The sequence below is a fragment of the Rissa tridactyla genome, chromosome 7 (genome assembly GCF_028500815.1).
Source record: "Rissa tridactyla isolate bRisTri1 chromosome 7, bRisTri1.patW.cur.20221130, whole genome shotgun sequence".
Classification (NCBI taxonomy): domain Eukaryota; kingdom Metazoa; phylum Chordata; class Aves; order Charadriiformes; family Laridae; genus Rissa; species Rissa tridactyla.
Genome location: NC_071472.1, coordinates 55,868,342 through 55,882,136, shown reverse-complemented (window position 1 = coordinate 55,882,136; position 13,795 = coordinate 55,868,342). Strand labels below are relative to the sequence as shown.

The window sequence follows — 13,795 nt, the reverse complement described above, 5'->3', positions numbered from 1 at the left end:
AGGAATCGTTTTCCAGCTGCAGAATCTCGCAGGCATTGTGTTGCCCCTGGGGGGGAACAGGTCTCCGCCTTTCCAGAGCCCCCCCGGGAAGCCCCAGGCTCCAAGGATACCCCAGCAAGATTTGCTTTTGGTGATAAATCAGGGCTGTCTTTGGATGGCCGCACAAACAGCAAAGGTGCAGGGAGGGTACTGTGAGCTTGCAGGATCTGAGGGTAAAAGCAGGGTGACACAGTTGTGTCATCTTATCTTAAAAATTAAATCCCGCCTTGTGATGTTTGGTTGAGTTGCTTGCTGAGTCAGTAAGCTGCAACAGCCCAGGTTCCTCCAGAGCTGGGAAGGGGACACTGAAAGGCCAGCAAACAGGGTCTGTGACACTGTCACCAAATGGGTGATATACAAGGGCTTTAAACTCAAATTCAGCTGCTGTAGAGAGAGGGAGCCTTGCTGCTGGCTTCCTTCTCAGGGTACTGTCTTTGCAAAACACCCGCCTCCTTCCAGGACTGCAAAAACATTCCTCCTGTCTGTGGCTGGGCTTGACTGTGCAATTCTTCAAGCTCAGGGCCATCCTGAGTGCTTATGTGTGATGCCAAAATGAGCAGGATGCACATTCTGAAGCAGGGATTGCTTTTTTTTCACTGGTTACCTTGTGAATGAAGCATCTTAAAAATTATTTACCTCCTACTTTATCTGTGTAACTTCTACAGTGCAGACATGGCATTTTGGGTGTTTGGGGTTCACTGCTGAAGTGCAGTGGGTTCCCTTGGAACTGTCTCTCAGTTGATCAGGTAGACGCAGGGCCTGGCGATCTGTGTCAGTGATGTTTTGGGTTTGGGATTGGGGTGCAGGCACCCCAGGCATGCTGCCAGAACTGCCTGCTGATGGGGTAGCTGGACCCCAAGCTGCTGATGAGCAGGGGCTTCCCGTGGTGACGTTGCCAGCTCTGCGCGGGTGTCAGCGTGCTGCCTCGCTGGGTTTCGTGCCCATGCAAGGCCGCGTCTCGCCTCCCCCGGCCCGGCCCAGGGCCCCGGGGTGCCCGGCCGCCTTCATCGACGGGGAGCCCATTCGCAGCGGGGTCTGCTGCGAGGCCTGGCAAGGGTTAACGCCGAAACCCCACGCCCCCTTTGACGGAGTCGGACCAACCTCGCCAAATTTGAAAAGGCATCCGGGGGCTGAGTGTGCGCCCTGGGCGCAAAGAGCCGCGCTGGCCCCGGACCCCCTGCGCGGGCAGCAGCCGCCGCCGGGGCTCGGCTTGCCGAGGGACGGGGCTTCCCTTTGTGAGCCGGAGCAGCGGTGCCTGTGTCCCGGGCACCCCTGCCCCGTGTTCCCCGGTCCCGGGGACACCTCCGAGCCGTGGGATCCCGTTGTGACCCCGGCCGGGGGAGGCACGGTGGGGCCCCGCGCCTGCCGTGCCGTGTGAGAGGAAACGGGGGAGGCGGGAGGAAAACCCTCTTCTTGCAAAAATGCAGTTCGCTCTTTTCTTGTCCTGGTGCTGCTGCCTGCATGGATGTGCACTAGGGACTGGCTTCCTCTATCAATTCCCAGCATCAACCCTGCAGCACAACTACCCAGAACAGAGCTCGGGCTCGCCGGGCAGCGGCTTCGCCAGTCGCCGGTGAGTAAGACTGGGTCCGCCTCCCCAGCGAGGAGGCTGGGCCCCGCCGGTGGCTCCCCGGGGGAGCGATGGGCACGGCAAAACCGCGGGCAGTAGTGCTCGCGGAGGCTGCGAGGGGCTTGCTGGGCTGCTGGCCCTCGGGGAGCCGGGCTGGGCTGCCCCCATCCGAAAGGGGGTGGGTGAGGCTCCCTACCTGCCCGCAGCAGCCCCCTTACCTGGAGCAGCGAGCAACTAGGGAATCAAGGAGCTGAGCTTTTGCAAATGAAGCCCCCCAGACTCCCCTTCTTGCCTCCCCAGTCCGTCGGGGAGGGGAAGGCGGCTTTGCCGGGTCCGAGGGGCAGCGCGTCCCTGCGCAGCCAGAGCCGTAAAACCTCCTGGACCTGGACACGGGTGATGCCGGCAGAGGGAACTGTTATAGCCCTCGGCTGCGAGGAAAAACTTGTTCAGCTCGACAAAGGAAAGACCTTAATTACAGATGTCTGTTCAAGAGCTGCAGCTTTCAAATAGCTGTTTAAAACCAAACCTCCCACTCTTCTTCCCCCACCCCCCAACCAATTTCTTATTAACTTAATGTAAATCAGTTTTGATTTACTGTATCTTGCTGCTTCAGTAGAGCAAACAATTTAGGTTTCTCCCCCTCCCCTCTGTTTTCACTGGGTATTTCTCTAGAGGTGAAACAGCTGTTCAGATGAATAAGCTGCACTGTATAAAGCAAGAGAGTGGCTTAACCTGATTCCAGTTGTTCTTGAATTTCACTTTTTTTTTTTCCCCTGAAATTCCCTTAAATGGGGACTTGGGAATTTAATATTCAGGGCTCGTCCATCCTGTCTCTACCTCTTTTCCTCCTCCCCTTGCTAATACCTAGTATGCATGTGTTATGCTGCTGTGGAGGAGGCTTAGGTTAGCACCACTTATTTAGGCTAGGAATTGAGATAAGGCATCTACACAGCAGATTTACATCGGCGTGTCACACAAATACAAGAGTGGGTGCTAGCCTTGTGCCTTGCACGGTTCTCACATATGGTGCATATTTCATCTCCAAGTGGGGGTGGTTTTGTTTGCTGGCCTGTCAAACAGGCCTCAGTCTGTAGGGGGTGTGATGTTAAACTACAGTAACTGTCAAAGGGTTTGAAATGGCAGAAAATTATAGGAGAGTAATGGGATAAACCTATCCCAGATGGATCTGTTCCAAGGTACCCCCTTCCCAAAGCTTGAGCTGCAATGAGAACCACATGTCATTTGTCTTACATATCTATTAGCCTGCAGATCTTTGTTCAGAGCTACCACGCTTACATGAGTGCAGACTGTATCTCTGCTCACCAAAGACCTTCCCCAATTCACACTCTTGCATGATTTTCCCATGCCTCAGTTGTTTGGATAGCTGATGCCTTGTCAGGGGAACATGTCCCTCTCCAAGTCTATAAAGTATTGTATAAAACCATCTAAAGCCGATTTTAAACAATGATGTTGGGAAAGCTGGTATATTTTTTCTTTTTTTTTTTTTTTGTCCAATGGAACTTTGCCATGTGAGAATCTCCCATTCTAGCTTAAAGCAGAGGGGGAAATAAGAAATTGAAGGGAGGGAAAAATCACTGGTGGATATTTAGAAATAAAAACTCAAGTGCTTAGTCAAATATCACACGTTGAAGCAATCTTTGTATGCTTTAATTTCCCCTTGAGTGGTGGAGTTCTGTTGTTGGCAAATGTCTAACAGCTTCACTTTCTGATGGGAAAATCTGTGTGGGAAAACTTTAACCAGACACAATGTTGGACCTTTGGGGGGAGCCTCCTGCAGGGTGCAGCTTCAGGTTGGGATAGCTGTGCTTTTCTGGATTTAATATGGTCCTGGATAAGAATGAGGCTTTTTGTTCTAAAGTCTGACATTGATCTATGTGATCTCAGGCGACTAAAACAGATTGGTGTAAACTGCTGTTTACATTGTTCAGTGTCCCTTTTGCCATCTAAACAGGGGATCTTAGTAGCACCTGAGTTATGTGAAGCGATAGCAGCTCCGTCACAGCAGAGCTTGCTGGCTTCTGGCCTCTGCCCTGAAGAGGCTGTGGAGGACGCAGGATGGTGGGTAGGTGATTACCATTAATGACACTATGTGGCCATTCTCGCTTTCTCTTCTGTAACCTTACCCGTGGGTGCTTTGTCCAGTGACTTCTGTTGCTTTTCCTGGGTACCACCAGCCAAGTATAAGCAGGCCAGACCCTTGAAAATTACTGCTGCAGCTCCAGGTTCTGGTACGTTGAAGCACATACTGATGTGATGGTCTACAGCTGATATGCTTCCTTGATAGAAGACACAACCTCCAGTTGTCTTTTTCTGTCCTTGATCAGCAAGTGAAGACATGATAGAGCTGTTTGGGAATCTGCTATCTTTTTTTTTTTTTTTTTTTTTAAATTAGCTTGTCATAAAAGTTGTATTTCTCTAAGTGTGTGTGGGGAAAAGTTGCTGGGATCTTTTGTCTTCCAGCTAGAAACCCATTCAAAACTCAATAGCTGATATAGTTCTTGGTATCTAGGTTGCAGGCTGTCTCAGAGATGGGCTTCTGAGGCTCTGAGGACTGCTGACCATTTTTTCCTGCCAAAACAACTAAGGCCCTGGGCAGTATAAAAACCTTGGTGGTGGGTGGAAATTTGAAAGAGAAAAAAAATTATTCACATCTTCCAAAATGAAATTGTGGAATACTTGTTCTGGTGGAATGTTGCTTGCTTTGTTTCCTTCTTTAAACTGAAAATTCTAGCTTCTGTTTGGCTTCAGTTGACAGATCTTGGTTATTGGACCAAAGACACTTGCAGTCTGTCTTTCCATGTGCTTGAATTACTTTGAACTTCTGTAACAGACGTGCAAATAATAATGACTGAAACCCAAGCAGTGGTGTTTGTTGGCAGTGTATAGATTGTAGCGGCCTCCCTATTTTGTTTGAAATTCACATTCAGCGCATGCATTTCTAACTTGCTACTGCATTAAGGCAATGAGAAGGGGAAGTGGGTCTTACACAAAGCATAAGAATGGAGGGACTGTCTGCCAAACAGAAACCGTTGTCCTCCTGACTTGGACATGAGAAGCCTTGCTAACTGAGTTAAGGGAAGCTTTTTCCCATGCTGGAAGTAGCTTGGTTCTCAAAGAACGCCTGCATCTGTGTTACTTGTCTTTGGAATTGTTGTTCTCCCAGCTTAACGTCTCATCCTATTTTCCTGTAGTTTCAAATTAATCGTGCATCAAGTCCTTGTGAACTCAAGTGTGGGAGTTAGAAACTTCTGAGACTAGATACAGTCTTTAGACTGGAAACCTCTTTGGATGTGAGGTGGAAGTAGCTGAAAGAAAACCCCCAAACATGAACTGGAGAGCAATGTAGGATGGTAACTCTTTCTTACGGCTAGCTTTACAGTGGCGTCACAAAAATCAGCTGGCATGGATGCAAAGTCCAACTGTGATAGATAGACCTTCAAAACACTTACAGCTCAGCCTAAAAATATCTTTCTGTGAATGAACAGGACTGTCCAAGTAGGTGTTCTTATCCAGACTATATTGGTAATTACAAATCAGTTTGGTTGCATAGTAAATTCTAGTGTGTGGCAGATCTATGAGCAGAGGCCTGCGTACGGTGAAGGACACAGTGAGCAGAGCACACAAAAACAGGAATGCAGATATCGATATGGATGGAACAAAGAGGAACTGGTTCAACATAAACATGAAACAAGAAAACAGCTTCACGTGCTTATCTTGGTGGGAACTGAATAAGGGGACTGGGTCAGTGATCTGAAATACGTGTTTATTTGCCTAGCAGGTGCATGGAAAGTTTTAGAGCTTGAGTATAAAAGCCAAGGCCTGAGAAGCAATAAATGATTTCGTGCTCATCACAGCCGGAGTCCATGCCTTCATACACCACACTAGTGCTTGCTACAGCAGTGATGTTTCTCAAGGGTGGATATGGAACGGAAAGTAATATCAGTCAATTGAAATCTATAAGTGCATCTTTTGATTGCTAGAGGCAGAGGCTTCAATATGGAAAGCCAGGTGGCTTCATCCATTTCTTGTTGCCACATGTACATATGCGCCTCAGAGCACAGCTCAAGAGAGTGAGACCTGGGTTCCAGTTGCGCCTCTACCGATGGTTCACGCTGTGTCGGAGGGCAAATCACTTTGCCATGGATTCAGTGGAACAATTAAACATGCTCTATATGCAGCTTTGATGTGGGAAAGATATTTAAACTGACATCAGCTTCCCTGTACTGTAGCTTGTCTTACTCTCCCCCTCTGAAAAGTCTGAAGTGTTGATGCTTTCAGATGTTTAGGTGATGCTTGAAATATGTTGTCAATTGTTCCTTGAAGCTAGCAGTCTCCTAATAGGTTACTTGAATGGCTGGTTTTGAAGATCAAGATGTCTGGGTGGACTTGTTATAGGTAGATCTGCTCTTTTCAAGATAAGCTGCCTGCATTGTGCCTGGTCCTACAGCTACCCGTTTGCTAGGATGGAATTTCCCCTCCCCAGCCCACTGCACTGTAATGTAACAACCTCCAACCTCTTAGGTGAGGTTTTAGTACTTTTAAGTAAGGGTGTGATAGAAGCCTGTTCTTGATACTAAAAGGTGATCTATAAATGGACATCCTGATTTATGCAGTCTGTCAGAGTGCTTTCAGAACATATCTGGAGTTCTCCTGATGGTTGTCTCTTAATTCCCTCTTTACCAGAGAAAGATGATTTGAACCTGATGTCAGCCCCAAATTCTGAACCACTTGTGGCTTTTAAGCGGGTGTGGAATATAAAACTGTACATATTGGAGAAGTGTGGTTCTTTTTCCATTTACTGACAGGACCTTGCCTTCTGAGTCATTCCCTCCATCGCCTAATAGTGTGTTCATTGCCTGAGGTCTCTGGTTTTCTTTGGTTTGCTATGGACTGTGTGAGGACGTCAAGCAAACAAACTGGGATTTGTGTTGCGCTGAGTCCTCTGTGCTAATTCACCTTTGAAGTGCCCTACCCAGGTAACCAAGAGGTCAGAAGGTCTTAAGCTCATCATCAAACCCTTGAACTATCCGGTGTTTGTTTCCTGGACTCTACAGCCATATGATCTTCATCTGACTTGGGTTCAGTGCTATGGCTTCACAATGCAATTAAAACAGCGAAGCCAATGGTAGCGTGAGGACCTAGCAACATTGGAATGGCTTTGAAATACCAGACGTGACTGTAGTTACTGCAGTAAATTGTATTTGTTTAGGAAATCTCCTACTGTCTTGCCTTTCCAGATGCTTGTGTGAATAATTTCCTCTCATGTAGGTTTCATTTACCAATTCTAGTAAGGAAAAGGGAGCAGAGAGGCAAAGCAATGGGTGACAGTGAACTTGTGCTCCCCTTGGATAAATTAACGAATGTGTCTCTTTCAATAACCCTTATTTGTTCATTTTCTCAAAGCTGATCTTGTTAGTATGCTAAAATCCTAGTCGAAACATGTCAGGCTAAAAACTTCACGTCTTTGCTCGGGGGGAGCAGTTCTGTGACACTTGGATCATAGAATATTTACTCACATCTTTGTTTTATTGGGCTGTGTATTGATAAAGGGGGGAAAATGAAGAATGACTTTCAGGTACTGATGAACGGACTGAAAGCACAGAGTGACTTAGGTCTGCTGGATTAGAATAATGGACCAGCTACTCATGCTCTTTCTTGCATTAGACCTCCAGCATGTCTGGAAACATTATTGTTTTGTAAAGCATAGACTACACCTCCTGCAGGGTAATACTGAAATTCATCCAACCTCATTTCTGCAATATGCTCAAAACTCTCAACTCACTTTTAACTAGAGAGATGTAGACAGTGCTTAAATTTACTTTCACTGAGGCATAATGTTTATTTTGAGGCCTTGAGCATAAAGCTAGTCTGTGCCAGTTTAGATATCACAGGGACTCTATTAAGGATCATAGCTGCAAAAGTTAAGAAAAGCATAATGGGGCATAAGTAATTGGGTTACTGTCCTGCAATTTTTCAACTTTTTATATCCTTGAATAACACTGAAGCTCCTGCTTGGTGTATTTATCACAGTGTGGCGTTGATCTGAATTACAGTCCTTAATACTGCTACAGAAAAGAACAAGGGTGGGAACTGTGATATTGTTTCTTGTTGGTTTTGTTCCTTATCTCCTTTTTAGGAAGAAACAATTATTTGTTGACTGGCAATTTATTGCATGGAATAACATGGTTTAGATGTTTTGGCTGGTTTTGACAAGTTTAATTTTTTCCTTCTCTTGGAAACAAGCAGATGTACAAGTAAAGAGTGTGCTTGGGTGGAAGTGTAGCCTGTAATGTTAAGGCCTGGCTATTTGAAAATATTTGTAGCTTTTTGAGAGGACCAACAAATAGGAAGCTATTTCAGGTTTGAGAATCCTTTCCAGCTTCCAAGGCAGGGAAATCATAGCTTTGGTGAAGGATAAAACTGTTTAGAAATGGCTTCCACCCAGAGGCCCACACAATGGATGCTACTGAAGGCAGCTTCATAATGTTTCATGTTTGGGACAGATCAGTCTCCTCTTCCATATCTATGTGTTCTATCTGGAATAGCGAATCTGCCACTTAAAATCATAGTAGCTGATTTTGAAGCTGAGAAGAGAAGGTATCATAGAATCATAGAATTGTTAGGGTTGCAAGGGACCTTAAAGATCATCTAGTTCCAACCCCCCTGCCATAGGCAGGGACGTCTCCCACTAGATCAGGTTGCTCAGAGCCCTGTCCAGCCTGGCCTTAAAAACTTCCAGGGATGGGGCTTCCACCCCCTCTCTGAGCAACCTGTTCCAGTGTTTCACCACCCTCACGGTGAAGAACTTCTTCCTAACGTCCAGTCTGAATCGTCCCATCTCTGGTTTTAATCCATTCCCTCTAGTCCTACCATTACCCGACATCCTAAAAAGTCCCTCCCCAGCTTTCTTGTAGGCCCCCTTAAGATACTGGTAGGCCGCTATAAGGTCTCCTCAGAGCCTTCTTTTCTCCAGAGTGAACAACCCCAACTCTCTCAGTCTGTCCTCATAGGAGAGGTGCTCCAGCCCTCTGATCATCCTCGTGGCCCTTCTCTGGACACGTTTATCTGTGAGCTTCTCTTATGTAGGACTCTTCCTTTCACTTCTCTGTGGTCTGCTCTGTGTCTCCTGTCTGCTCTATGAGAGCTGAGTAAGGCTGTCATTATCCAGCTACTTTCCTTTGTGCTGAGCAAACAAACCATCAGTCAAAACTTTAAAGTTAATGTGAGGTACCTCTACATAGAAATGCATCTATTCATGTCCAATCTTGACACCAGGTTATGTAGTCAGATGTCTTTTTAATTGGTTACAACTTTTTCTGGCCCTGGGAACTGGGTGGAAGTGATGTTCTTTGCAGCATTTGCACTAGATATAGGCATTTGCTCACGAAGAACATCTCAGAAATGCCAGTGCAATGAAATCATGAGGCAAGGGAATATCCTCCTGGACATGGTCATGTAACCAAGATGTACTGAGTCCAGTCCTGTTTCTTCCGGGTGCCCCCCTTTCCTTTCTTTGTGTGTGTATATGCGCTCTAAAGGGAAGTTGGTTTTGACTTTGCAGGTGGACAAGACTCTTGATTCCTGCTTTCCACTTCTCAATGGTGGGAAGAGAGTGCCTCATAAAGGCAGTGTAGGCAAAGATGTTTTATGGAAGACACCTGTTTCATGTAAGGACAGTTTTGGGGGTACCCTGCAGAAGTGAGGAAAGGGGTGCAGCAAATGCAATTGCAGGACCTGAGTACAGAAGTTACTGGTCTTCTGTTCTGTGTGAGAAACCGGAATAGGATGGTCCTTACCCTGTGCACATTGGATGTTAGAGCTGTTTAGGACTAAGAAAAGGCAGCAGCATAGGTGCTAAATGAGCTAAATACTCCTTCTGCCCTGTTGTGATGACCTTGTAAGACGGAGTTTCTCAGTTAAGACACTGCACAAAAATTTCCCTTCTGTCCTTGGCTTGTTTTGTGCCCGGGGTCAGTCAACATCTGCTTTTTCCCCATAGGACTTTGCTTATTTAGCCGTTCAAAAGCGTGGTGCTGGGAGCTCTCAGCTTGGTTTGAAATGCTTCTTCTCATCGTGAAAAGGCTTGGGGCAGATGGGCTGCTGCGGCGGTTGGGATGACATAACGTCTCCGTGCTGAGTCTCCCATTGGCCTGATGCTGCGGTGCTTGGTGGGGTGTGGTAGCCCTGAACGGAAGGGCAGACATTTCTTTTTTGCTGTGTGCTGCTTAGCCCTTATTAAACTCAGATGTTTCTAACCCCTTCCTCCAGGCTCTCATTATTGCTGTAAACACAGCAGAGCACAGGGAGCTTTTTCAAATCCTCATTTGAGGCAGCAATGGGTGACAGCTCTACCAACAGCTCTCCAGTGTGCTTGTGTGTTAAGGAGGGTTGACGTGAATTTAACACTCCAACCCAAGGGAGATTCTGCTTGTGTTTTCCCTAAAGAAAAAGACTTCTTTTTTTTTAATCTGATGCCACTTCTCTTCTTCCTGCCTCAGGTTGCTTGGCTTCCTGGCTTTCTTCTTGCCTATTCCTTCTTCTGCAGAACTGGTCTGGTTTCTGCTGCCCTGCTCAATGCAGGATGTCTGTCTGCTTGTCTCATCACTGTATCTTGTACAGACTTTGAGTTGTTTGCATTTTCAGGTGGCAATCAAAGTGATAGCAGCTAGAATAAGGTTTCTGTTGCTGTGCTAGGGTGACTAAAAAAGGCTCTCCTAGAAGAAAATACCTAGCCCTGGCTGTCGGCAGCTCTGTATCTCAGCTGTACCTGTTCCAGATTTACTGTGTGGCTGTGACAAAGTTATTTTTCGGCTTTCTGTGAAGGGAGAAGAGAGGAGAGACTGCTACAGTAACAGGATTTTAGATGCTTCCTACCTATAAACCACACTTCACACAGTGTGAGCTACCATACCCCCTCCAGGGGAACTTATGAATCGTTTGTATCTCTAAATATAAGCCAGTAACTTTGAGGTCTAAGCAGGCTATTTGTAACCTCCTTACACAGTTCTCCAAGGACTATATCCTTTGCAAACCTATTGGAAAAATTCTTGGTCCTGTGTGGCTTTGTGCATGGCATCTGACTTGGTAAAAGCTGTGTTCCTGCAAGATCTGTGAAGATCTCTGTGAGATCATCTGTATGACTTGTTCTTGCGACATTCTTGCATCTGCCTCTAGTCTTGCGTGCCATGTTGTAAATTGAGCTAAAGATTCTGGTTTTGAACTGTCAGGAGCCAAGTCGGATATTAGGAAGGTCATTGCCATTTTAATGCTGTATTCAGTCACTGGATGCTAGATTTCCTTTTGGAAATTGAGGCTATACTAAGACATTTGAAGCTGAGATACTCTGTTGCAAGACTCTCGAAATCTGGTCCTTTGCATCTCTCGCTTGGTTTAAATTTTGTCCTTCGAGAGTTTCTGGCACATGGGAGGTACAGAGAGCCTTTCTCACTCGGTACTCTACATCCTCAAGAAAACACTGATTTAATTCAATTAATGATCGCTGCAGCTTTGAGGTGAACTTTTTATGCTGATTTTAATGAATTTAAAGCTAAAATGGCAGTGATCCTGAGAGCTGAGTTGTCAGCTTGTGTCTGTCACTGGCACTAGCAGTACAGGACAGAGAAAATCTGATATGCTTAAGCTTCAATATTTCAATGTGGCAAACCCCACTAACCTAAACACTGAGGGGGGAGCCGCATTCTTTGCTATGCCTAATCTCTGTATTTTGTTAAACATGCATTCCTGCCAGAACTTTATTGGACAGAACAATAGTGACCAGCTGGGCAAGTGACCCTGGCTTTTCTGGTCGGCAGAGGAATTCAGCATCTGAGGAGTTCAGATTCTCATGTGCGGCTTAAAGTGATCTGGATTAAGTTGCTTTTAATTATCAGCTGGCTGATTCATAAGGCTTTGTTTTCCACCCTCTTTCCCAAGAAAAAGACCATTCCCTTAAATGCTCAGTGTATATTCTATAGAGCAGCACAAAGTCTGGGAACCAAGACTTGCAAGTTCTCTCTCTCTCTCTCATTTCTTTCCCCTAAATAAAATGGGAATAGTAATACTTCCCTTCGTGTAAGGGAAGGCTCTGGGGACTATTTTGTGAGGGTGTGGTTAGATCTTGGAGGGAAAGCTGCAAAATCCAAAGTATTGTATATGAATATATGCAGAAGTTTATAATAAATCTATGAATGATAATACTTGGCACTCGTATAAACTTCCACTTTTACAGAATAGAGGTCGTTGTGCTCCCTGTTTAATGCACCTCGCTGAGCCTGGATGACTGGAGTTAGTCTTTGTCTGACCTTTGCAGAGGGGGATTTAGTTTGGAGGGCAGGCTGAGAGGAGAGAGAAGAAGGTGCTGAGCAGGGCAGGCTGGACTGAACAGCAGCAGAGGGTTGGGTGATGGCACAGGCTGTGGTTCTTTTCTTTCCCCAACTGCAATGGAAGGTCTGGGGGAGGCTGAATGTGTAACACACCTATAGAAGCAGCACTGACCAACAGGGTCAGTACAAAAATGCCAGAAACAATGGGTGCTACCAAACGGTACCAGCCTTTGAGCAAAGGCAGGTCTGGGCTGTGATGCTGCAAACTTTCTCCGTTCCCATGCAGCATTTGATGTATAGCAGAGAGCAAAAAGGCAAATTGGCTCTGTAGGATGTTACAGCACTTGGCTTAATGCTGCTGTAAATCAGTGTAACCTGTAGCAAAATATACAGTCTCCCTGCAGTGTATTTCAGGGTACAGCACTGAGCCAAATGCTTTAAACTATCACACAGTAAAATGCTGTCTCTTGGGCCACTGTTACTGGAAGTCACTAATGTATATCACAAATGATACAAAAATTTTGGATTTTGAAGTTGCAGGAATTCTTAGGCTGTCGAGCTGTTGGTAAGCTTTGAATGAGTGTGCATTGCAAGCAGAAATAATAGGATCCCATTTTGCCAAGCACCAGAAAAATACTGGAGTCCTGATAGTGTAATTAAGTCTGCTAAAACCCTTTCAAGACCTCTGTAACCAAACCCATTGGAAATTTATTGCAAGGACCACAGCAACACACTCATTTTCTTGGGTAATACCCTTTGAAACAATCAAGCTCTCTAACCACTTGGCGGGGCTTGACAGACATAATTATCGGCTGCTGAACTACAAGATTTTCAAAGCAGCTTCTACAAATGACTATAAAATTTTGCTGAAAGTAAACTTTCAGCTCCCAGGTACCTTTTGGAGGCATCACTGCATAACCTTTGGGAAGGTAAGGGTGAAGCTGTATCTGTCTGCGCTGGGTGGGAAGAGAGGGGAGAAGTGGGAATGTGGAAATGGTAAGAATTGTCACAACATATCTCTTGCGCTTAAAGCAACTAGAAACTAGATTGGTTTGTATCAGACGCTTCGGCTGGTGTCCTGGTTGAGCCTGGGAGTCATCTTGTCCTGCCCACGTCTGAGTTATTGATTTGTATCTGAGCACCTCTGTGGCCTGTGAAAGCAAGGCTTGCTTTGCAGGGCACCTCCATAAGCTCCGGTGTGCGTGGTTGTGTTTTGTTGTTTCTTGGTTTTGGTTTTGTTTTTTTTTAAAAACAAAAAAAACCAAACAACAAAAAAACAAACAACCAGAAAACCCCCTCACAAAACCCAATACCAAACCCCACACAAGTATTTGACTGGAATTGCATACTCCCCACATGGCTTGTGGCTCAGATATTGCCAGTAATAATTGGATAACTGATTAGGCTGTTCCCATGGACATATCAACCGCAACGGGAAACAGTTCAGTAGTTGTTCTGTCACTCCCTGCTCTGAGGTTCAACCAACCTTTTTGATTTGTGTATGTGAGAGTGGTTTCAACTGAAACTCATACCAAGTTTTTTCTGCTGCAAGAAGTATGTGACATGAGTCTGTCACAGCGATTTAATTTGACATTCAGCACTGATGCGTTCAGTGACTTGGCTGGTGCACGGCATCCCTATATGCTTTCTTATAAATGGGTCAAGTGAGCACTGTTGTGATGGCAGCTGCTGTCTTCGCCTGCAAGGTTGGCTGTATTTGGCATTATCCTTTGCTGAGACACCGCATGTAAAAATCTCTCCAAGCTGCACTGAAAGATATAAAGGAAAACTCTCACGTATGTGTGTATGAGGGAGAAAAAGCACAAGCAAGCTTTAGCCTTGG

At 45.8% G+C, this 13,795-nt stretch overlaps 1 protein-coding gene across 12 annotated transcripts in view; it reads left to right on the top strand.

The window, feature by feature from the left end:
• COL26A1 (collagen type XXVI alpha 1 chain) overlaps positions 1 to 13,795 on the top strand; it is a 194,873-nt gene that overhangs the window by 13,635 nt on the left and 167,443 nt on the right. For 7 of the 12 annotated variants that reach the window (XM_054209263.1, XM_054209268.1, XM_054209265.1 and 4 more), the window contains exon 1: positions 1,196 to 1,612. The exons of the other annotated variants lie outside the window; for them this stretch is intronic. In XM_054209263.1, the coding sequence (XP_054065238.1) occupies positions 1,461 to 1,612 (152 nt within the window). In that variant the 5' untranslated portion in view covers positions 1,196 to 1,460. Of the gene's footprint in view, positions 1 to 1,195; positions 1,613 to 13,795 lie in introns of those variants that run through there. 12 annotated transcript variants of the gene reach the window in all.